General features: G+C 49.0%; 2 protein-coding genes across 3 annotated transcripts; one reads left to right on the top strand and one right to left on the bottom strand.

Moving 5' to 3' along the window:
- Positions 1 to 1,472: 1,472 nt before the first annotated feature.
- RNF166 (ring finger protein 166) lies at positions 1,473 to 12,860 on the bottom strand. 2 transcript variants are annotated; one of them, XM_033156990.1, is made up of 6 exons: positions 12,658 to 12,860; positions 7,127 to 7,283; positions 6,350 to 6,462; positions 5,621 to 5,735; positions 3,679 to 3,786; positions 1,473 to 3,000 (listed from the first exon to the last, which is right to left on the bottom strand). In XM_033156990.1, exons 1-6 carry the CDS (start codon positions 12,858 to 12,860, stop codon positions 2,935 to 2,937), a joined length of 762 nt encoding a protein of 253 aa, XP_033012881.1. In that variant the 3' UTR covers positions 1,473 to 2,934. The 2 variants fall into 2 exon arrangements, with proteins under 2 accessions (XP_033012881.1, XP_033012884.1); XM_033156993.1 differs by lacking the exon at positions 12,658 to 12,860 and adding an exon at positions 8,282 to 8,303.
- Positions 12,861 to 13,473: 613 nt separating this feature from the next.
- CTU2 (cytosolic thiouridylase subunit 2) lies at positions 13,474 to 23,856 on the top strand. The gene is given in 18 exon segments (XM_033156989.1): positions 13,474 to 13,553; positions 14,308 to 14,382; positions 15,011 to 15,089; positions 15,202 to 15,261; positions 15,439 to 15,499; positions 16,293 to 16,406; positions 16,940 to 17,043; positions 17,046 to 17,165; positions 17,167 to 17,214; positions 17,216 to 17,244; positions 17,972 to 18,107; positions 18,868 to 18,999; positions 19,086 to 19,177; positions 20,365 to 20,468; positions 21,440 to 21,575; positions 22,220 to 22,280; positions 22,746 to 22,804; positions 23,596 to 23,856. Coding segments are annotated over 18 exon segments (1,557 nt in total). The 5' UTR covers positions 13,474 to 13,488; the 3' UTR covers positions 23,678 to 23,856.
- The last annotated feature ends 11 nt before the right edge of the window (positions 23,857 to 23,867 follow it).

Here is a 23,867-nt window from a genome sequence, read left to right as displayed (position 1 = left end):
TTGAACTGGGAAACCTGCAAATAGGACCTGAGCACAAGAGCACTCTCCCCTCCTGCCGTTTCCAGCAACTGTATTCAGAAGCATTACTGCCTGCAACGGTAGAGGCAGAGCATAGCCACCATGGCTAGTAGCCACTGATAACATGATCCTCTATTAATTTGTTCAATCCTCCTTTAAAGCCATCTAGGTTGCAGGCCATCACTGCTTCCTATTGGAGTGAGTTCCAAAGTTTAACTTTTGTGCTAGATGAAGTACTTTCTTTTACCTGCCCTGAATCTTCAGCTTCCTTGGATGCCCATGAATACTGCTCCCCTTATTGTATGCCAGGCTTCCTCAACCTGGCACCTTTGTTGTAAGAATTTTAAGGTATTTTATTGATATATAATAACTCCCCCGGGTTCGTGGACTCCCTTCTGGGGTTGAACCTAATTTTTATATCACCTTCCAGATGTTTTAGATTACTCCCATCAGCCACACTATATTATGGCTGTGCTGGCGGAATTTGAAGTACTAAACATCTGGAGGGCACCAGGTTGGAAAAGGCAAACAGGAAGGGCCCCAATACCCTGATGAACAATTTGTACTGCCCACACAGGAGCCTCTTTCTCATCTTATTGTCCTTTCCCACAGATTCTTTGCTGAGCCCTGTGCCTGGGATAATAGTGACCTCAAACAGCCAACTCTGGGAGATTCAAACCTGGGGCATGGGCCCCTTCCTATCCAAAGGCCATGAAATTTGTGTGGCAGTACGGGGATTAAGTCTGCTTGCATTCCAAAACCATTTGGAACAGGCTCCAAGAGAGCCATGCCTGATTTCAGCCAAAGGCAGCTCAAGCATGGAAGATCTGCAGGCTGGGAAGCGTAGTGCAGTGTTTTTCAACCTTTTTTGGGCAAAGGCACACTTGTTTCATGAAAAAAATCACGAGGCACACCACCATTAGAAAATGTTAAAAAAATTAACTCTGTGCCTATATTGACTATATATAAAGTAATTTTTCAATTTTTCCCACGGCACACCAGGCAACATCTCGCGGCACACTAGTGTGCCGCGGAACAGTGGTTGAAAAACACTGGCGTAGTGCTGAGACTGCTGCTCCCCCTAGTGGAGAGTCTGCTGTCTACAGCAGAATGTCCCCATCCCTCCCAACTTCAAAATCTATGCTACCGGTAGGAAGTAAATTAGGCCAGATATATAGAATGAGGTGACAGAAGGTGGACTGCAACCCTTGAGAATGCAGGGAGGGCTTCAGTTTTGAATCCTCTTCATCTGAAAAACTGTTCCCTGGGGGGGAAATGCCTATCAGGGTGGCTGGCAGGGCTCCGGTGGAAGTTGTCCATTTTAAACATTGTATTGTTAAACTTCCCGACCGTAAAATAATCTAGAGGGCATGTAACCCCACCCCCAGGATGTGCTATGAGGTGCCCGTTTTGAGCAGAATCTTCGTACTAGAGACACAAACAGACACCATATATTGTAGCTTATTCACAGCTTTTATTTCTTTCAAGTCTACTTTGGACCTGCTGATCCATTAGCATGATACCTGGATGATAAAACCTTGCAGTACCTTGTGGCGTGTAACAGCTTATGACAACCTGAAATGGCCGCACAAGTTTCTCTCTCCCCCTCTAGCTTCTAAAAAGAAAGGATTGTTACTTGGAGAAAAGGAAACCCAGAAAGGTCATTTCAACAAAGATCTTTTTCCTTTTTTGTGGGGAGTGGAGGGAAGAGAAGAGAAATATTGAAAAACAAGAAGACGACAATAGTCTGATTGCTCCAGTGTTAATGAAAGGAAGCCCCTTCTCCACTCCAGGTTCTGGCATGCCCCCCACCCCCACCCTGAAATTCTTGGAATACATACCTCTTTTTTTCTTTAAAAAATATACTTTAAAAAATAATGCTCCATAAAAATACTATTGTTCCTAGTCAAACACAGATATTGCAGTATCAACAGTTAACTGTTTTGTTTTTCTCTCTATAAAATGTGAAAAGAGTATTGTCACACCGAGAGATGTAGAAAAAAACCCCCTACAGATAACCTACATGGCAGCCTCAGGCAGCATGGTGGCTCCCACGAGTTTTGGACTACAACTCCCAGCTGGTGCTGATAGGGACTGTGGTCCAAATCACCTGGAATGCACCGGGCTGGGAAAGGCTGCATGTAGAGTTATCACAAAAGCCGGTACAAAATGAGGAAGGTTTGTTTGGGGGGTGGGGTGCAGAAGGGAAAGGGAGAGAAAGATGCATGTGGCTAGGAATGGCTTCCTAACCTGACTTGGGGATTCTGGATCCTTTTGAAATGCCTTTCTTTGGCATTTCCACGCACTCCCAGCGTTTGCTGCCTCTGTTGCAATGGCTGAGTGGTAAGCAGTTTGCCCCCCAAGGGCGTAATAAATAGTCCTACAAAGTGCCTGTGTCCCATGCTTCTTGTTCTTTTAAATAATAATAAAAAAATCCCAAATGACTTAACAAAAACCACAGGCGATATTTCTTTTTTTTTAAAAAAGGGTTAAACTACAGAGTTCCTCACAAAATGCGTTGTTGCTATATAAACCGCAAACAGGATGAGGGCCAACAGTGCTAAAATCTTAGTAAAAGCATCTTAATAAAATATACCCTCTGCGCTGAAGTTACATATGGAATGTCCAACTGGAAGTACAAAGTGGGCCCAAACGACAGTTCGAAGTGGGCGAGGTCGGGGTCCCCCGCTGCATTTTCCCGTTCAGGCGCCTACATCGAATCCCCTCACCTCTGAGCTCCGAAAAATGAAGGAAGGTTCCACCTGGCAGAAGAAGGCAGGACAGGAGCCAAGGGAATGGGCTGCCTACTTGTTAGATGGAGGCCGAGGGAAGGGTGAGGGGTTGTGCCTCCCCACTGTGTGGGGGAAGGTCAGCAAGAGCCCTGAACAGTCCCGATCCACCCCATGGCGGTCGCCCTCAGTTCTCGGAGAGGGAGAGTGCCAGCGCTGCTTGCAATGCTGCTTCTTCATCGATGCTGTAGTCCTGGAAATGAGGAAAGAACCATTGCAGCGAACAAAACGGAAGCATTTTCCTCCCTGATCCAAGCCCCGTCCCCAATATTGCTTTACCAAAAGACTTCATTTTCTCTCCCCTCCTCCACATTGCTCAGAGCAGTGTCCTTGATTCCTCACCCTTCCCTTCCACCCTCTCAGCAACCCTGTGAGGTAGGCCAGGCTGAAAGGTAGACTGGCCCAAGATCACCCACTGAGCTTCATGAATGTGCAGGGATTTGAATCCAGGTTACCCAATGTGGCAATCTAAACACTACACTGGCTTAAAAAAAAAAAAAGGCTTGGGACAAGATTAAAATCTCAACAATTATGTCCAAGTTGTCTAAAAGGGAAGTCTCCTTATAAGAGTGGAGTAGAAAGAACACCTACTTGAGCTCTCAAATGGGAGGAATTTCTGATAAAACAGCACCCCCTCCCCCAATATCAGCTTGGTCCATGATTATCATCAAATATTATATTTTTATCCCTCTTTCCAGGCCCAAAAGACCCCCAAGGAAGAACATACTAAAGAATAACAACAAAAACTGCAAACCATCAAAGCAAGCAACAAAGGAGCCCTAATTGCCAACCCACAGAAAGCAATACTGAGCACCAGGGCTCCTGACCGCCATCTAATGCACCCCATGTAAGTTCGGCAGTAGGTACCCACCACAAACGTGTCATAGGAGAACTTGTGCCTGTGCAGAAGATGCTGTAGGAAGTTGGCACTCTTATAACTGGGGTCACCCCAAGGCATGGCTGAACAGACTGGGCATACCTGGAGCACAGAGGGGCAGGAGGAAGAGAAGAAGTGGACTGTCAACTAAAAAGGAAAGGAACCAGATTAGCCCATTCTAAAGCAACAAAGTAGCACACTAAATCAACAATGAGATTTATAGGTTTCTCGCATATTCACACATAGGTGCATGTGTGCACAGAACTGCCTAGGGAAATAATACCACTATAATTTATTTCATGTGTTTAATTAATTATTTTAGGACCTACTCTTCTACCAAAAAAGTTCCCAAAGCAGTCTACAAATCATGAAAAGTCAGTCCATGCCCTCAAACTTACAATCGAAAAGTTCACAACACAAAAGGAAAACCTATTGGGAGGGAGGAGGAAATAGGCAAACTCAGGCACAAGTTCTTAGTTACAAGTTGTTCTGATGACCAGATGGGATGGAAAACTTTGAGAGGAATCGACGGAAGCTGCTAGTCTCTAATCTGTAGCAGTGAGGTGGTCCTGATTTCTATCTCTTCTCTCCCGTTTCAGCTATTATCCAAGACTTGCTGTACTGCCTGTAGATTTCTGCTCAGAAAATATATGCCTTGCTATACAGAAAACACCCTAACTGCACACAGAAAAGGCTTCCATGTTTTCTTAGGAGGGCGACAAAAGTTCTGATGTAAAGTCTCCAGTTTCCACAGCACACACCTGGGGTTCCTTTACCAATTTTAGGAAGCTGCCTTAGAAAGTCAAGCCATTGGTAGAACTACCTCAGTACTGAGCAGCTCTTAGGATTTCAAACAGGGGACATTCCTAGTCCTACCTGGTGACGGAACCCACAACCTTCTGCATGCAAAACAGATGCCCTAACACTGAGCTATGACCTTTCCTGTGCTGGTATTTGCCATACATGACTCCTGAGGAGCTCAGGCTATTTCTTTAAAAATATTTACACCCTGCTTTTCTCTGGAAACCCAAACATCAATAGCAGTTGGCAAATGAATATGCATACGCAAATCAAATGCATTAAGTACATAATGTAAGAATAGCCTGCTGGATTGGGCTAGTGGTCAATCTAGTCTAGCCTCCTGTTGTTACAGTGGCCAACCAGATGCTGGTGTCAAACCAGCAAGCAAAACATGAGCAGAAGAGCCCTTTCCCCTCCCGTGGTTTCCAGCAACTGATATTCTGAAGCATTGCTGCCTCCAATTATGGAGGGAGAGCATAGCCATCAAGGCCAGTAGCCACTGATAGCCCTCTCCACCATGAAAAATTAAAATAATCAACACCAACAGCAACTAAAAGACAGCAACAAGCTTCTTTCCTGCACCCCATCCTGAGTTGCTTTGGAAACATCTATTGATACCAAATTGACCAGATCTCCAAATTTAAGTTTTGGACCGATGGAAGGTGGGCCTCAAAACAGAACTGCTACCCTAAACTCTCAACATGACCCTTTCCAGGGCACTTATCTCCTCTCTTTTATCTTGCTGCAGAAAAGGCATCACCGCACTGCCTCTGTCCATTTGAGAAGCTGAATAGAGATTAAATGAGCTAGAAACCGGCACAGCACTCCATGCCTGGGAGCAGAAGTACATGCACCTACCAACTCCACACCGGGAAACAAATCAGATGCACACAAACCTCACAGTTCACTGGACAGTTATACCCCTCTAGCTCTACATCAGCAGAAGAGCAGCATTTAACAGTCTGCGGTTCACAACCTAAAGCAGCGGGTAACTCAAGTTGTGCCATAGGCAGGATGGGCAAACCACTACACTGCTTCTGCCCCCCACCCTCAAAAACCCAAACCTGTATATGGGAGGGCACAATTCCCAGCCTCTTTTCCATTTAGCTCCATGGCCACTCGTAGTGCCACTCACCACTTTGTTGGGGTCATTGCGGTGGTTTTCCATGCAGTGTTTCACCAGCTCTTGCTGGTCCAGGTTCCGCGCTCCACAATAGGGACACACAAATGTGGACCGGTTTGGGATATTGCTGGAAAAGACAGCAGAAATTTGGAAGGGTCACCCAGGAGAACAGCACCTGTGGGCTACTTGCAAACGCTCCCTTTCAAAAGAAAACCCCCATGGACAGAATGGCTCATTTGTGACCGCTTCAAAACTATTGGTTAACCTTGCAGAGTTAGCACACAGCTCGGAAGCTGGCTCTATATGGTATACTTGCTGATGATTTTTTTTAGTGGCAAAGCAGTCGCACTGAGATATTAGGTGTGCAAAATAAGAAAGCTGTGTTTCTTACAGGAAATATATGTTGGATGGTAAAGAGTTCCTAGTTCCAGCTAATTAAGCTGGGAATGCAAAGGAACCATGCTTGCTTTTTGGTATCTGCAGGACAAAGTGACAAAAGGCCTTCTCTCTTCTCCAGAAGCGGCAGATATCAAGGAAGAGGAGGTGAGTGAGGAAATGAGGTCAACAACCCCAAGAATGTCAGTCTAGCACTTTAAAAGGTCAGCACGGGTTAGGTCAGAAAGGCAGTCTAAGAAGGTTCCTCTATCTATCCACTTTCTCTCCATGCAAGCCCCATCAGCCCAACGCTTCCAACAGAAAGCAGCATCTTGTCAGCTGCTCCAACGGGTGAAGATTAGATACCTGGGAATGGGCTGGGACGTCGGGACAACAGGAACAAACTTTGGACAGTTGGCCATCTGCTCCTGAACCTTAGTACATGATGTGACATGGGATCTCATCTTTGCGAGGGTCACCTGTAAAATGAGGAATGGAGACAAAAGGACTCTATTTTTCTTCCTAAGAATGTGCTGTATCCTCTTAATGTAAAAGCTTGGTTTCCAGGTAATTGTCACACATTCATTCATTAAGCAAACTCTATCACTCTGTACTCAAACTGTCTTCTGTGCTACTTGAAAAGGGGCAAGGTGGCCGCTTTAAGGCTGCAAAGGAACTTTTAACTGAACCCCAAGCTGTTCTTCCAGCCGCCAAACCTCAAACCACATGCCCTCCAACTGAGGCTTGTAAACTTCATTCAGCCAGACCGTGACTTGTCCTTACTAAAGTTTCATGTTGATTTTTTAACTGTATTTTTATTGCTTTGTTTCTTATATTATAATTTGAATACAATGGAATTCAAACTATGATACAATGTAAATAATAAAAGAAGCAATAAAAACAATTAAAAATCATGCAGCATCTAGTACAGTGCATTACAATTGCTACAACTGGCAGAAAGACCCTCAGCAATTTTCAATTGACACAGGGGGGCGGAGCAGGGGGAGGAAGTATGGAAACCACTGCCTGAAACGATCAGAGAGGAGGTGAAGAGGCATACCTACTGGGCAGCAATTAGGCTAGCCATTTTCTTGTGGTTCTAAACTTGGCATCTGCCCTTGCCCACGTGGCTCATGAAATTACCTTTTTGCTACAGCCCCGGCAGGGAGCCTTGAAGGAGGAGAGCTGCTTCTCTACACTGGAGGCTTTCTCCACCTTTTTGGGGTCAAAGGGCATGCGGCAGAGTGGGCAGAGAGGAGATGGTACTTGGAGGCACGGCTGCAGGCATTCCCCACAGAATCTGGAAAAGAAACATAAGACTCAATTTTGCTCAGCAGGCCTCGAGAGCACTAGGAGTAGTACAGGCATACACACGCTTATCGCCAGCAAATTCAACAATACAGGCTGGCCAGATTCCTCTCCCAGGATAAGGTGCTGACAGGCCTCCAGCCAAAAAACATAAAAACACTCCTGAAAACATGAAGTAGCTAATGAGAGTTTAGCTCTCTGTATGTCCTAGATGATGAAGTGCCCACACATAGCAGGGTGTTCTCAGACTATTTCCAGCACCTATGGGGCATAGGGTAGAAGATGGCCTAGTCTTAAAGCACGCAAGAAAGCTTTCTGTATCACAAGCAAAACATTCTATTGTATGCTGAATATTACAGAGCACCAGTACATACTCTGGAATGCTACACACCACTTGCTCAGAGGTACAAAAATCTATTGCAGTCATTTATGCATCTAATTTTGATGAGCTGCTCATTGTCTCTTGCCCTTTATAACTATTGAGCACTACGTGCTATGAAGTCAAAGAGCACTCTTGTGCATCCATCAGGAAATGTCTGCCTCTGAACTTGGAATAAGAGGCTACAGGAATCTGAGCAGTAACTCAAAGAGCCTCGGGCCAGAGAATGGCATTTAGAAACAGGCCAGAGATCAGGAATCATGGCAACTTTAAAGATCTTTTATGCCTGCAGGATCAGAACCTCTCATATAGAGTTGGTGGAAGAAACTACAAAATAACCACTGTGCTGGAAAGGGAGCTTGAGGCTATGCAAGGGAATCCAAGAGGCAGAAAGGACAACCTGCCAGCCCACTTGCAAATGCTCTGGTCTTTCAGCAAATTTCATCAGCTTTATGCTAGCAGCTAGCTGCAAGTACCGGTAAGTTTTCTGCTTCTTCCCTGTCTGCTCTGCTAGACAGATGCCAAGTGAGTTTCCTCAAAGCTACTCCTTTCCTCTTGGCTACCTTGACTAACTTTTAAAGGGAAAACCTCTGCTGTGGCTCTGCACTTACCCATCAGCATCTCTGTTCCAGAAGTCTTCACAAGAGGCAATGCTAAACGATAAGGCCTTTCCCACCACTGAGTGCAGGAGAAAAGGGTGGTTAGCCCTATTACCACAAGTGAACTTTGTGTTGTGCCACAGGAGGGCAAGGTGATTTTATATAATACAGGAATAGCACAGTCACTGCCTGAAGCGCTTCCAATCCATATTAGTGAGCAAAGATTAGAATTGAGGAGGGAGAGGATTGGGGACTGTTAACCGAACTGGCTACCTATCTATTTCTGAGAACAATTCAAAATGCTGGTTTTACAACCATAAAACGCTCAATAACTTGGGACTTGGGAACAAAGAACCACCTGCTCCTATGAGCATGTCTGGTTATTAAGATAATCAGTGTCCCCTGCCAACCAAAGTGTAATTTGTGGTGGTACAGCTGAAGAATGTCTAGCATATAAAATTTAATAGATTGCTTGATTGTAATGAGACCTTGAACTGGCTTACAAAAAGAATGAAACAGTAGAATTATCAGGAAAAAAACTGTTAAAAACAACTATTTAAAACATTCAAAAGTTATTTAAAACATTCAAAAGCTAAATACACATGTGGACGCTGAAAATGGTACAGTGAAGGCATTTGCATGATGTCAACAGGCAGGGGCTCCCAAAGTGTAGCTGCTGCCACACTAGAATATAGATCTTTTAAAAATAGAGTGTTACGTTCCAATTGTAATTGTCAGTTCTGCAGATGGAAGCAATCAAGCAGGCTATATATGGGGAAATGTGATCTCATAAGTAAACTAGTCTCAAGTTGTTAAGGGCTTTATATGCTAATAAGTAAGACCTTGAACTAATGAGCTGAGGTGTTACAGGTTGATAGAATCTCACTCCTGTAATTGTAATTGTGCTGCAACATTCTGTGCTAACTGCACCTTCCAGATCAAGTGCAAGGGAAACCACACAGAAAGCGCATTACAGTAATACAGTCTTGAAGTAACTACAGTGATACCCCGCAAGACGAATGCCTCGCACAACGAAAAACTCGCAAGACGAAAGGGTTTTGCGATTTTTTGGTTGACCCGCAAGACGAATTTCTCTATGGTCGTGCTTCGCAAGACGAGGCATTCATCTTGCGCGGTACCACTGTAAGAAGAACCCTCCCGCTTGCGCTGGCCCTCCCTGCTTGCCGCTGACTAACGATCGCCCTCCCTGCGCTCCCCGATCGCACTCCCGACACGCGGCTTCCTCCCGCTCGCCCTCCCAGCACTCCCCATCGCCCTCCCCATGCCTGGCTTCCTCCCGTTCGCCCTCCCCGCGCTCCCCGATCGCACACCTGACAGCCAGCTTCCTCCTGCTTGCCTTCCCCATGCTCCCCATCGCACTCCCCACGCCTGGATCCTCCCGTTCGGCCTCCCCGCGCTCCCCGATCGCACACCTGACAGCCAGCTTCCTCCTGCTTGCCTTCCTCATGCTCCCCATCCCAGTCCCCACGCCTGGATCCTCCCGTTCGCCCTCCCCGCGCTCCCCGATCGCACACCTGACAGCCGGCTTCCTCCTGCTCGCCTTCCCCACGTTCTCCATCCCAGTCCCCACGCCTGGATCCTCCCGTTCGCCCTCCCCGCGCTCCCCGATCGCACACCTGACAGCCGGCTTCCTCCTGCTCGCCTTCCCCACGCTCCCCATCCCAGTCCCCACGCCTGGATCCTCCCGTTCGCCCTCCCCGCGCTCCCCGATCGCACACCTGACACCCGGCTTCCTCCTGCTCGCCTTCCCCACGTTCCCCATCCCAGTCCCCACGCCTGGATCCTCCCGTTCGCCCTCCCCACGCTCCCCCGATCGCACACCTGACACCCGGCTTCCTCCTGCTCGCCTTCCCCACGTTCTCCATCCCAGTCCCCACGCCCTGGATCCTCCCGTTCGCCCTCCCCGCGCTCCCCGATCGCACACCTGACACCCGGCTTCCTCCTGCTCGCCTTCCCCACCTCCCCATCGCAGTCCCCACGCCTGGATCCTCCCGTTCTCGCCCTCCCCGCGCTCCCCGATCGCACACTGACACCCGGCTTCCTCCTGCTACGCCTTCCCCACGCTCCCCATCGCAGTCCCCACGCCTGGATCCTCCCGTTCGCCCTCCCCGCGCTCCCCCGATCGCACACCTGACAACCCGGCTTCCTCCTGCTCGCCTTCCCACGCTACCCCATCGCAGTCCCCCACGCCTGGATCCTCCCGCTCGCCCTCCCCGCCTTCCCCGATCGCACACCCGACACCCGGCTTCCTCCTGCTCGCCCTCCCCACGCTCCCCATCGCACTCCCCACACCCGGCTTCCTCCCGCCACCGCCGCTCACTACAGTACTGTAAGTAACCGCTCTCCCCGCTGGCTTTCCCGACACCCGGCCCCGACTGGTTTTTTCCCATAGGAACGCATTAATTAAGTTTCAATGCATTCCTATGGGAAACTGTGCTTCGCAAGACGAAATTTCCGCAAGACGAAAAGACTTGCGGAACGAATTAATTTCGTCTTGCGAGGCACCACTGTAACACATGTAGTTCAAGCTTTCTTCATCCAGGAGCAAGTGCAGCTGCCATACTAGTCACAGCTAGTAAAAGGAACTTCTAGCCACTGAGGCTACCTGTACTTCTAGTGACAAGCTGGATTCAGAAGCACCATGCCCTAGACCAGGCTTCCTCAACCTCGGCCCTCCAGGTGTTTTGAGACTACAATTCCCATCATCCCTGACCACTGGTCCTGCTAGCTAGGGATCATGGGAGTTGTAGGCCAAAATCATCTGGAGGGCCGAGGTTGAGGAAGCCTGCCCTAGACTACAAACTTGCTCCTTCAACGGAAATGCAAGCCTATCCAGGGTTAGCAGTTGACCAATTTCTCAGACACAGAAACCACTCACCCACAGTGCCTCTGTCTTGTCAGAATTCAGTCTAAGTTATTTCTCATCCATCTCACCACTGTCCAGGCACCAATCCAGGGACTGCAGGGATTCTCCTGATTCAGATGTTCAAACTACAATCTGCATCAGTCCCAGCAGCATACAACAATGCTGGCTTGGACTGATGGGAATCATAGACCAAAACATCTAGAGAAGTCTTCACCAATCTAGTGCAAGCCATATGTTTTGGACTAAAACTCCCATCTCCCATTACGGCTCACCATGCTGGCTAGGGCTGATGGGAGTCATAGTCCAAAACACCTGGAGGGCACTAGGTTGGAGAAGGCAGGCAATAGCCCTTCAAGGTCTTCTCCACACATTCTGTCCAAGATCCTTTTCAACTTGAGTAGTCAGGGATTGAACTGGGAGCCTTCTGCATGGAAAGCAGATGGTCCACCATGGAGCTATGCCTCTGAGCCACCTCATCTGTTAGTTTTCATAATGCCACAGCATCTTTTTGACTTCTTACTACTACTGAAGATACAGCTCTCTTCCAGAATCTGTCTCCTCAGGCAGACAAGTTTCAGGAGTTCTAAAATTCACTATATAATTACACAATGTAACAAGGGTTTAGGTGCTCAAAGTTTGAGGTTGCCATGCACATGGCAATGTCTGGTAAAGGCTTCGGTATCAAAAAGCTCTCAAAGATCTGTGTTCACAGGAGCAGTTAGGACTCACAATAGATTCCTGCAGGCTCATATTATTCAAAGGATTATATTACCCTACTTTTACTCTCACAGAGATAGACAATTCAGTGAAATTCATAAGGCTATTCCATAGTTATCCTCTACTGAACTTCTGTAATAAGCATTATCTTCCCTTCACACACAGCACATAACAATATTGTAGAAAAAGGGTGGTGTGGGTCCAGTTCTCCCAGTATTCATGGGAACCAACGATTCAGGAGCACCGCTCTCTTTTTAAGAGAGCATCTCCATAAGTGCACCCTCCTTGCTTTCTTGAACAGCCACAAATTTGCACTATGATACTAGCAGTTTTGTTTATGATCCTCTTCCTAGCAATCCCTAGTATGAAATTCACCTTCCCCACAACAGGGTCCACATCTGTTACAAGGTATCTGCTTGAACCCCAAGGTCTCATTCTTGTCAACACTGCTACGTCAGACCCCAGCACCACAAATTCACCTCCTCAGCCCCCTAACATACTTTCTCCCAACCTAGACCCCACTTACCCCACTCCGTTCTATGCCTTAGCATCCTCACGCCTGTAGTTCCTCCCTCGGTCCGCCCCCTCAAATCTTCTGCTTTCCCCCAAATCAGGCAGACACCTCCAATGCTCCCCCACCAGACCCATCATCTCCTCTTCTGACGCCACCCACACTACCCCCCTTGGACTTGCTGAAAGACGGGCATCATGTTTACAAGCGGTTCACCCTCGGACATGACTGCGCGTGCCCCACCCCCACCCCCCAGGGACCCTGGGCTCTCACGTGTGCCTGCAGGGGGCGAATTTGCGCACGGGGCGCTGATAGACCTCCAGGCAAATGGGGCAGCTGAACTGGGCCTCCAGCGCGGCCGCCGGCCTCAGGCGGGTGCGGCGGCGGCGGGGCGGGCGAGGGTGCGGCGGTAGAAGGAGTCGCTCGCGGGTCCCGCCCGCGGACACTAGCAGGCTTCGAAACATCGCTGCAGCCATGGAGGACGAGAGGCAGAGGCGACCCTGGCCCAGGGATGGCGGAAGCGGAAGCAAGGTGGTAGGGCGGCGCTCTCTGATGATGTCAGAGGCAAACCACCGTTTCGTAGCGCTCCTCGCGAGAGAGAGCCTCTCGACCCACGCGGCGCGTGGCCGTTGCGGCGCTTAAGGGAATGTGGAATGTAGACTGTTTAATAGACTCGCACTCAGATGCTAGCTTCCGGGTTCGCTTCATTATTTATTTGCATGCAGTTTTACTTTGAAGTCACATATTAATTAAGTAATTACTTTTATATCCCATTTTTTCCCTTTAGGGAGCTCTAGGCGATGTACATCTTTCTTCCCACCCCCATTTTATTTCAACAACAACCCAGTGAGTTGCGCAAGTACCTCACTTGTCGTATGAACCGGCCCTCCCCCAGTGGGAATTTGGTTGGTTTTTAACGCACACGAACACCTAACACCCAAACTCCACCCGGAAGGTTTCCTCTTCGTGAATGTGTAGGACAGATCTATAGAGCAGATGGTACAAACCAGGGCGCGTGACGTCGGAAGAGTGCGCTGGTTGGCCGCCCTTGCTCGGTTCTTCTGAGCCGGGAGGTGGCTGCTTAGGCTGAGAGGTCTGGCCGCGATGTGTGAAGCCGAGGAGGGAGGCTGCGGAAACGAGACGCAGCCTAAGAGGGCACCTCGGGGCAGGTAGGGGAACGGGGTAGGGGTGGGTTGGGCAGGGGGTGAGTGTAGGGAACGGGGTAGTAGGGTAAGGGGTGGCGTGGGGTTGGGAAGAGGCCTTCCCTGCTTGTCCATCTGAGCCGCGACTTCCCACTAGGTGCTGTTTTTGCAATAGCCGCAGAGGCCACAACAGAAGTTAAGAAGGCAGGCTGAAATTGATGTGAAAAGATCCACGTTGTGCAATCAAACATAACACATTTGTTGTTGTTGTTGTTGTGGTGGTGGTGGTGCTATCCGTGCACTTTAAAAGACTGTCTGTAGCAGAGTGTTTTTTGGCACTTTAAATAATAAGAAATGTCTTACAACAGAAGCTTTTGTGGACCGAGGTCTGCGTGTGAAAGGGTTGCATTCTCAGTTATTACACCTGCCAATTTAGGGCAGCACTTAATGCATCCAATGAAAGGGCTTGTAGTCCAGTGAAAGCTTCTGCTGTAATTAAATGTTGCAGTGCAACCGTAGCCATGTCTACTCAGAAGTAAATTCTATTGAATGCAGTGGGAGATATTCCAGGTAAGCAGAGGTAGGATTGCAGCCATAATCTTTTAGGCTGTTTGGTTAAGATAATCATATGCCATTCTCCTGCTTGTAGAGCACCCATAGTGTATTATACCAATAAGAAATACTACACAACAATAACAGTTTTACACTAATGTTTTTAATTCCAATGGCAAACAATACAAATTGTACTTTGGAATCTGATCTTCCTTTTCTCCCTTCTAAGCTGCCCCTCAAAATGCATGAAGTGTAAAGAAGGTTCCCCGGTGTTGATCATCCGTGTTGGGGATGCCTTTTGCAAGTAAGTATGACGGATGCCTTCTTACCAGGCTGGCAGCAGACATGGTTGCCCTTTTCTGAAAGGCTGGTGTGGTCTACAGCAAAGCTGCAAACCATTTTTTGAGGGATCTGGCTGATCTTTGCTACAAGTGGCAACCTCTGGTGTTGACTCACACAGCAGAATTTCAGTCATGGCATATTTCTATACCTCTTTAATCTCTATTAGAACTCTTTCTAAAAACAATTTGAGTTGTTTTTTTTTCTCAAGAGCTAAACACCCATGCTCACTTTCAGTCTCTCACTACTACCCTAACCCAGAACTTGAGATGTTTCAACCAACTATAGTTAAGTGTGGGGAGGATCATAGCTTACACTTTGCAGAGCACATGTTTTGCATGCAGAAGTTCACAGATACAATCCCTGGCATTGTCTGTTAAAAAGGGTCAAGTGGCAGGTGATGGGATGCGGAACCCCACTGAAAGCCTATCAGGTGGATGGAAAATGTCTGATGATATAAGGCAGCTTCTTCTATTCCTGCTCCTAAGCATAGCATTGTGGCTAAAACAAAATAAGGCCAAGATCTTTGACAAAAATTGGGTTTCCATTGCATCTTATTGCTTAAATAACATGCATTTGTTGCTGTTTTGTAGGAGCTGTTTCAAGGATTATTTTGTTCACAAGTTCCGGGCTATGCTTGGCAAGAATCGCTGCATTTACCCTGGAGAGAAGGTCCTGCCCAGTTATTTTGGGGCGGGCGGGTGAGGGAGCTAACCACTAGAAGTGACAGACATGTTTTCTAATACTCCCTTGCATGCTTTTTATTTATTTTTATTTACTCTAGGTTCTGCTTGCATTTTCGGGCGGCCCTGCCTCCAGTTCAATGGTGCGGCAAGTGCAAGAGGTATTTGCCCATGACTTCCTAAGCAGGGTAAAAACAGAGAATTTGGGGGTTTAGTAGAGTGGTTCTTAAATTAATACCATTTCTTATGCACCCTTCACCACAAGGTTGCAGGGTGGGTTATAGCAATTAGTATTAAAAACAGCTAGAAACTGACCCAAATCTTCTTTCTCATCCCAGGGCTTGAGTCGGGAAGCAGCTAAGAAACTCCGCTTCAAGCCAGGAATCATCTATGTTGATGGTAAGCAATGCTTGCTGGGTGGATTCCCTTCTATGTTTGGGAGACTGAAAAGTCTAAGCAGAGGCAGTTTATTCAAGGTAAAACAAACCTTGCATCAAAACGCTTGTACTCTTCTCCAAGGTTTTAAAACAATACTGCTAAAAAGTCTGATTTCCCCCTTTTCCTTACCTTTGTGGCAAACAAATATTCTTAGGGTGCCTGTGACGGTGGCCACATCTTCATGGAAGGCAGGATTGGGGTGGCCATTTAGAAGGGGATGGACTGTGGCTTAGTGGCAAGTATCTGCTTGGCACGCAAAAGATTCAGTCCCCAGCATCTCTAAGTAGAGCTGGGAAACGCCCTGTTTCTGAGACTCTGGAGTGTCACTGCGAGTCAGTGTAGAGGCCCTGCAGATGCTGCTGGACTGCAACTCTCAGCATCCCTGACTATTGGTTCTGCTGGCTGGGGCAGATGGGAGTTGTAGTCCAAGGGCATCTGGAAGGCACCAGGTTCTCCACCCCTAGATGGGCCCAGGAGGGATTCACACACTGAAAGGCAGCTGTCTTAGGTTCCTAGTGCGATTTCTGTTGTCAAGCCTATTTTTCACCATAGACTGTTACCAAGCTCAGAGTGACCCTTTGGGCATCAAAATTAATTTGGGTAAAGGTTTTGAGTGAGGTGGCTCTCTAAATGGTTCAGGTGACTTACACCGCGACTCTCCCCCAAGCTAGAAGAAAATAGGGTGGGAGTGCCCCCCCAGAAGCCCACTCAGCTTGTTTAACTGATCTCCCTGATCCTCTTTCTTGTCGTGCAGAGGGAGCTGTGTGCGGACAGAGCCCAGGCAAGCGGGAGGAGATCCGCAGCCAGGTGGAGATGATCCTGCAAGCCACAGGGTTCCCTTATCACCTGGTGTGCTTGGAAGAGGTGAGGAAAGATGCACATGAGGAGAGGCCTGGGGTGCCGTGTCAACCTCTGAGCTTGTTGCCACTTCCTCATTTCAGTACGTTGGTGTATTTTGAGTGGAGTTAGGAAACACCTTACAAATCTGTTTGGCTGATCAGTAACGAAATAGCCTTATTATTGTGGAAGCCAACTAGTCCCATAAGAAAGGTGCAAGAACAGACCCCCTCATGACATTTTCAGGCTAGGACCACATGTCAGTGATGAGTGGGGAAGAGGCAAAAGCAGACAGAGCAATGCATGCAGATTATACCTTTGTGCTTGAGTCTGGTTCCCCCCACTCCACCTTTTAGAAGAACGAAAGAGGACAGATTTCTCCATAGCTTAGAATTCTCAAATAAACGTTATCATAGAACCTATGATGTTTTACAGTCCCAACACTAACCACGGCAAAGAAATCTCAAGGGTGTGCGTGCGGGAAACACTGACTTCTGTGTTTTAATGTCTGTTCCTGCTGGTGCTTCCGTGGCTGACTGCATGTGCTCTGCCCTTTCACAGGTGTTGACCTGCCAGGCTCGGTGCTGCACTCCATTCCCCATAGTGCCACTGACCAGGGCGGCAGCTACAAGGAAGCTGTGGACGGCTTCATACGATTGCAGCAGCGTGTGAGAAGGCGGCGGGGGACTCAGCAAGCTCCCTGGAGGACCAGCTGGCTAGGCTTAGTGTTCACGGATCATCACAGCAGGCGGGACCGTTGGTCCCAGGAACTAGGCCGCCTCCGGTTGCCCCATACTGAAGAACTGACCAAGCTCTTTGGGGCTGTGAAAACCCTGACTGTCAAAAGAGGAGCTCCTACAGACTCTCCGGTGAGCTTCTTTGCCAGTGACGGAGATCATCTTTCCTTTGGTGGAGTGCTGCTGGACGAGTTCCCAGTATGCATTGCTCTCAAAGATGGGCAGCCCAAGGATGTTTTGGAGGCCGCATTCAGAGGCCTCTTGCTGTCTAATTTAACCTGCTTAAGAGGGGATAACTGAGTATAGATCCTGGCCAATCCCAATAATTCCTGAATCCTTGGCAGCTGCATGGATGCTGCTAGCACCCCTTTGAGGTTGCGGAAGGGTGACAGGGCTGCTGCAGGCAGAGCAGAGGCCAACCCATCCTGAGCAACAACTTCAGGAGCACAAGGCCCTACAGAGCCAGGACCTAGTGTATTCTGCTTCACCCTCTCTAGGCTGCCACTTCCAGGTTTGCTTTTCATGGCCTCTTCACAGCTCCACTGAGTGAGACAATCCTTGGCTGCTTTGCTTGGCAGTTTGAGGTCTGTGCTCCTGGGGAGGGGCCAGGCACCTCTCTGCTCCTCTTCATGAGTTTATACCCTCCATGAGTTTGTCTAAAAGTGGGCTAGACCAATTAGTGTAGGCTAAGGCCACTCGCCACGATGGCTGTGTGTTGCGTCTGAATATCACTTGGTATTGCAAGTGGATTGCAAGTGGGGGAGAGTCCTGCTTGTGGGCTACCTTGGCCACTGAAAACGGGATGCAGAACTGGATGGGCTTTTGATCTGATGCAACAGGGCCCTCCTTGTGTTCTTAGGAACCACCTGATCCTGCATGTGGCCCGGACAAGCGGATATTCCAAGGTGATGATGGGGGACAGCGGTACCCGTGTGGCTGTCAAGCTCTTGACCAACCTGTGCCTGGGACGGGGAGCCTTTCTGGCTGCAGATACGGTGAGAGCAGGGGCTACAGACTCCCATCTGTTGGGGCCACAGAGGCCCATGTTTTTCACCCCCTTTGGTGAGAGGTGCAAGCTTCAAGCTGGAGAGGGCAGTGCAGCTCTTGAGGGATTCAGTCCCTGCTTCCCATCTCCAAAGTGGACATTTGGGGCTGACCATTTCAGCAGCAGGCACCTGAACTGCTTATAATGGCCTTGCTAGCTAGCAGAAAGCCAAGCCTCTGCACCCCACTCCTTGCCCTGAAGGTATGTAGAGCTGGAGAGAGGGAAGCAGGGAGTTGTTCATGTCCTTCCAAAAAGTTGCAGCACCAGGTTCAGGGACTAAAGCTGCGATTCCTGCATGTGCTTACCTGGGAGTAAGCCCCACTGAACATGACGGGGCTGACTTCCAAGTATAATGTATAATGAATTGCATCAGAAGACAAACTGAAGTCTGTTGACCACCATTGTGCTTTTCTTTATTGCTTCTATAAAAGGAAGAACCGTAGCTCAGTGGCAGAGCATCTGCTTTGCATGCAGAAGGTCCCCGGTCCAATCTCTGGCATCTGCAGGTAGAACTGGGAGAGACCATTGCTTGGAAGCTTGGAGAACTGCTGGTGGCAGGCATTTCAGACAATACCGAGCTAGAGGACCAGCCAAGTTCCTATATTCTGTTGCACATCACCGCTTTGGACCACCCAGAGCTATCTGATATCACAAACGGGGCAGCGAATCAGGCACTTTCTCCTCTGTTCACTTTCTCCTTTCCTTGAAAGGGCTTCTCAGACAGCCGCCACGGTGATGTGCTGTTCTTGCGTCCCATGCGGGAATACACGGCCAAAGAGATTGCCTTCTACAATTGCTTCTTTGGGGTGCCCACGGTCTTCATGCCTGCGCTGGATACTAAAGTAAGAGGGACCCCCTCCTGAGTGCCTGGGAGCAATTAACCTTCCTTGTTGCCCAAGAGTGATGCCCTTCTTCTCCTCTTCCACAGACCCCCGACAGAGCCAGCATTCACCGCCTGATTGAGAGCTTCCTCTACAGGTTGCAGTGCGACTTCCCCTCCACCACCAGCACAGTCTGCCGGTAAGCAAGCCTTTGGCTGGGCCATTCTCCTGCAAGCAACTGCATGTCTCCCTGCTTCTAGGAGGACATTCATCAGCACTCCCCCCCCCACTGCCCCACCCCTGTCGGTTGCATGCTGATAATCTCCCTTCTGCCGTCCTGTTAGTATTTGCACCCATTGTAAGCAGGACTGTATGCACCAGCGACAGTAAGTTTCCAGTTTCTGCAGGCTGAATAAACCATGCAAACTAGGAAGTTGTCTGTGTGGCTTAAAAACCCATTGGATTTGCCAGTTCGCTTCCGGGTCCAATTCAGGGTTCTCACATTAGTGTTTAATGCCCTAAACTACTCAGGCCCCACATACTTGAAAGACTGCCTCCTTCCCTACAGACCCTCTCAGGTGCTAAGATAGGCAGAGCCCTTGTGGTAGTTCCTCTGCCCTAAGAGGGTTTGGGTGGGGTGTCGGGTGGTCCAGGAGAGGGCATTCTCCATGGCAGCCCCTAAGTTCTTGAACTCCCTCCCCACTGGGGTATGTCTGGTACCTTCACGATGCAATTTCTGGCAAATAGTGAAGATGCACATCTTTGCCCTGGGAGGTGTGTATTTTTAGGAGCCACCTCATTTCTGTGATTGTAAGCAGTTTTAATACTGTGTTTTAAAGTTGTAACCTGCACTGGGACCTTAGGGTGAGGGGTGGGTGATAATAATGATAAAAACCCACTTATTCTTCAGGGCAGCAAAGCCCCACATCTTGACCCCACATCCCTTTTGGGATTCATGAGACCATGACATTTTCCTCTAACGGGATTTAAAGTTTGCTTCAGCCACCATTAAAGCCTAGAAACTCCAGGTTTTATCCAACTTAATTTTACTTACAGTAGATCTGTTGAAATGAATGGACCTAAAGAAGTCCATTGACTGCAGAGGGTCTTGAGTAGGACTAACACTGGATACAACCCTTTTAATCTTAAAATGAGTGTGTTGAGATCATTGTTGCTTTCTGGTGGCTTAACTCTGTGCCAGTTCTCACATGCTGTCTGCGGAATACATGCAGACGTGGACTGTGTGACTTCCCCCATGTGATGTGAGAGCAGCTGGGCGGTGCACGGAAGGCCTGAGGGGCAAAAGCAAGATGGATAATAGGGGGCAGAAGGGCTAGCCATGTCTTCCCAGCCCTCTTCTTGATGCCCTCTCCATCCTTTCTGCAGGACAGGTGAGAAGCTTTGTGTGACTTCCCGAAAGGCTGACCCTGGTGGACCCACAGAAACACCCCAGTGCCTCTTCTGTCTCTGCGCCTTGGACACCAATGCTGGTATGTGGTGGCCTTGTGAACCTCAACGGGAAAGTACTTTTTCACTTCTTTAAGAAGGGGATGCACCTGGATATGGTTCCACAAAGGCAGAAATCAGAGAACCATAAGGACCCCAAAAGCTAGCTTGACTTCTGCCTCCCACCACAAGCCACAAACACCCACTTGCCAGCCCGCCTGTTCTAACCTGCAGGGCGCCAGAATTAGCTGAGGCTCAGGAGTTTCTCCTCCTGGGCTGCTCTACCCAACTGCCATAGAACTTGTGACCTTGCCACTGGGATACCTGCCTCCTGAGTAACATCTAGAGCAGCCTTTTCGTCACCAGATGTTGGACTACAACTCCCATCATTGCTGGCCACTGGTCCCTTAAGCTAGGGATGATGGGAGTTGTAATCCAACATCTGGGGCCCCAAGGTTGAGAAAGGCTGGTCTAGAGCAACCTTCTCCATCCTGGTGCCCCCTGGAAAATTGGTGGACTTCCAACTCGTCTAAATGACAGGGATGATGGGAATTGTAGTCCAGTGACATCTGGAGGGGAACTGGTTGGGGAAAGCAGCAGGAAGCCTTATTTTCCATGACTACTTCTTGTAGACAAATTCATGGAAGAATAAGACTGTTCATGGCTGCTAGCCACAGTGGCTATGCTCTTCTCCCACTGCTGGAGGCAGCATGCCTCTGAATACCAGTTGTTAGAAACTGCAGGAGAGGAGAGGGCTCTTGCCCTCTTGCAGGCTTCCCCTTGGCATCTGGGTTGTCACTGAGAAGAGGATGCCGGACTGATCCAGCACGGCTGTTGTAACAGCATCCTTCTAGCCTGCTGTACCCTGGGTACAAAGAGAGCAAGACTGTCCTTGCTTACAAAAGCTTAGCAACTCGGGGGCAACAGCTGAAACTCTCTCTGCCACAGAGGACAACGACTCAGCAGGCCCAAGAAGTGATGCTGCCTCTGACTCTGCTTTCCCTTTCCTCCCCAGTGGATGGCTCCTCCTTGCAGTCGACGGTGCTGTCAGAGCAGCTCTGCCAGAAGCCAATTCCACCATCCACTGGGAACGGCTGCTGTGGAGGGGCCTTGAACCAGACAGGATGCTGCAGGGCCCCTCTGTCGCCAAGGTAAGCAGGGATGCTGCATCCAGAATGGGTAGCTCCACAAACAACTTAGCCTTGTATTGGGGGGGGGGGGTGGACTCCTTGCCTCCAACTTGGATGGCCTTTAAAAAAAGAGCTGGAGGACAAAGGCTATGAATGACTACCAGCAACTCTGCCTCCACTGCAGGAGTCAAAGATGACTCTGAATACCAGTTGCTGAAAACCACAGGAGGGGGGAGAGGGCTCTTGCGCTCAAATCCTGCTTGCCAGTTTCCCACAGGCATCTGGATGGCCACAATGAGAAAAGGACAGTGGGCTAGATGGGCCATTGGCCTGATCCTGCAGGCTCCCCTTAGGTGCTCTTGTGCTTCTAGACCAGGGGTGGGAAACCCTTTGGAGGGCTGCATGTCAATGGTGTTGGGGCCAGAAGCAAATGCAGGCGGAGCAACCGATGTAAATGTCGCCTTTGTGAAATTATTCACACAAACACCCCACTCTATTCAAGGAAGTGAGAGGTATTATCCAAGTTCAAGAAGACACGCCCACCAAGCAGGCAAAAGCACTTGGGGTGGGTGGGTGTGAAGCAGGTTCACCTCTGCTGTACTAGAATCAAAGACATCATCTGCCCAGACTTGATCCTCTGCCCTCCTGCTCTGTTCTCCCTGTAGAGATTCTTCCCAGCTCCTCCCATTGCTCTGCTACAGCTGCCGCCTGACCATCAAAGACATGGTAAGTGCAGAGAGGTGTGGAGCGGACCATTCCTCCTACTCTAATGCTGCATTTTTCTGGGCTGTCACGTTTGCTTTCTGTTCAGAGACTACAGGCCAGCTGGCTGCCTCTGTCACCAAACCGCTGCTTCCAGATGAGTGGATGAAGCTATCCCGGTTGAGTTTGACGGGTGGGAGAGTGATGCGGCCTTTGGGAAGGGGGAGAGAGGAGTGTTGTGGGCCCAAGCAGAGTGCAGCAAAATAGGGCATTGCCTGCCGCTTGATCTGGACAAGGAGGCTTGGCCTCATGAGGACTAGAACCCAGGGCAAAGAGGAAAGGCCGCCTACCCTTTTGTATTTTCTTTACCAGGCGGGATGGGCATGGGCTCTGCCAGGCCTAAGGGATGCTCAGGCATTCATCACAGTGAAGCATCTGCTCTGGATTCTGGAAGTGTTCATTCACCCCAACCTCTTTCCTCCTCTGCAGAGCTCCTTGGAGCCCCTCCCAGCCTACATCCACTTGGAGGCAGAGCGCCGGCGATGCAGGTACAAGCCACACACTCTGCAGAGGAGGGGGTTTGTGCAGTGGGAGACATAGTTCATCTCTGGATAGAAGCACTTATAGGAAGGGCAGGGAAGAGCTTATTGGAGGCAGTGCTGAAGTGTGTGTATGCATGAGAAAGAGACCAAAGAGATCTCAAACCGGGCCCATTACTCTATGGAATCACTCTGGGTGGCAAGACCAGGCCCCAAATTTATTTTGTGCTCCCTCCTCTTACCAAAAGGCCAGGGTGCTCTTGAGACAGAAAAGGAAATCATGGAGGAATCTAAATTTTTGTGGTTGCGGTTACGTAGGTTGGATAAACGTGTATGACGAAGAGGAGAAATTTGAGACCAAAGCATGTATTCTTGCAGTAGCACGTGGGGCAGGAACTATTACGACAGCCCCATGGGTTGGAGATGGCCAAAGGGTCTGTCAAAGGCTCAGATCCTGCCTTGGCAGCCATGGTCATGTCCTCTGCTCATCCCCAATACCTGTCCAATGACAATTTATTATAAAACCAGATAGAATTAATCTTAACAAGGGTTTTATCTGACCAAGTTGTGAACTGCAACGCTGGTTTACTGGGGTTACCAGCCTCTGTGGGGCACGCTTCTTGTGCCGATTCTCACTTAACCACCCACTCTCCCTGTGCAGGTCCCATCTCCACACCCACAAACAGCAGCAGCTTGTCATAGGGGTCCCCTTTGTGACTTTTCCAGCTTCTGGCCAACTGAACGAGAGTTGCTGGGGAACCAGAAACGTGTAGAGACTGGTGTGTGTTTTGTTCCTGCAGGGCTGCAATGAAGCAAGAAATCCAGGAGTTCTTGCTTGAAGACGAGGACAGTGATGCTGCTGAGGGCCTTCCCCTGAGCTGACGACCAAATACCATCCTAACAGGTTTGCTGAGCTCTGGAGAACCAGAGTAGAACACCCAGTGCAAGAAAGCATCCCCTCTTGGCTCTTATTTGACCTTTTCTTCCTTCCTGAATTTTAATAAATTTTCTAACGCAAATAAATTATTCTGAAGCCGCCAGCAGCTGGCTCAGTGATGCTACAGGAAGTCTC

The sequence above is a fragment of the Lacerta agilis genome, chromosome 8, assembly GCF_009819535.1.
Source record: "Lacerta agilis isolate rLacAgi1 chromosome 8, rLacAgi1.pri, whole genome shotgun sequence".
NCBI lineage: Eukaryota > Metazoa > Chordata > Lepidosauria > Squamata > Lacertidae > Lacerta > Lacerta agilis.
Note: the sequence above shows the minus strand (reverse complement) of the source record. Positions and strands in the feature narration are given on the sequence as shown.

What these genes read in the sequence shown, in the direction of transcription:
- RNF166 (XM_033156990.1), bottom strand. Translation starts at nt 12,860, where the DNA reads ATGGCTGCAGCGATGTTTCGAAGCCTGCTAGTGTCCGCGGGCGGGACC. An exon ending in TTCGCCCCCTGCAGGCACAC is followed by an intron (nt 7,284 to 12,657) that starts GTGAGAGCCCAG and finishes TTTCTTTTCCAG; the next exon opens with ATTCTGTGGGGAATGCCTGC. An exon ending in GCCGGGGCTGTAGCAAAAAG is followed by an intron (nt 6,463 to 7,126) that starts GTAATTTCATGA and finishes CTCATTTTACAG; the next exon opens with GTGACCCTCGCAAAGATGAG.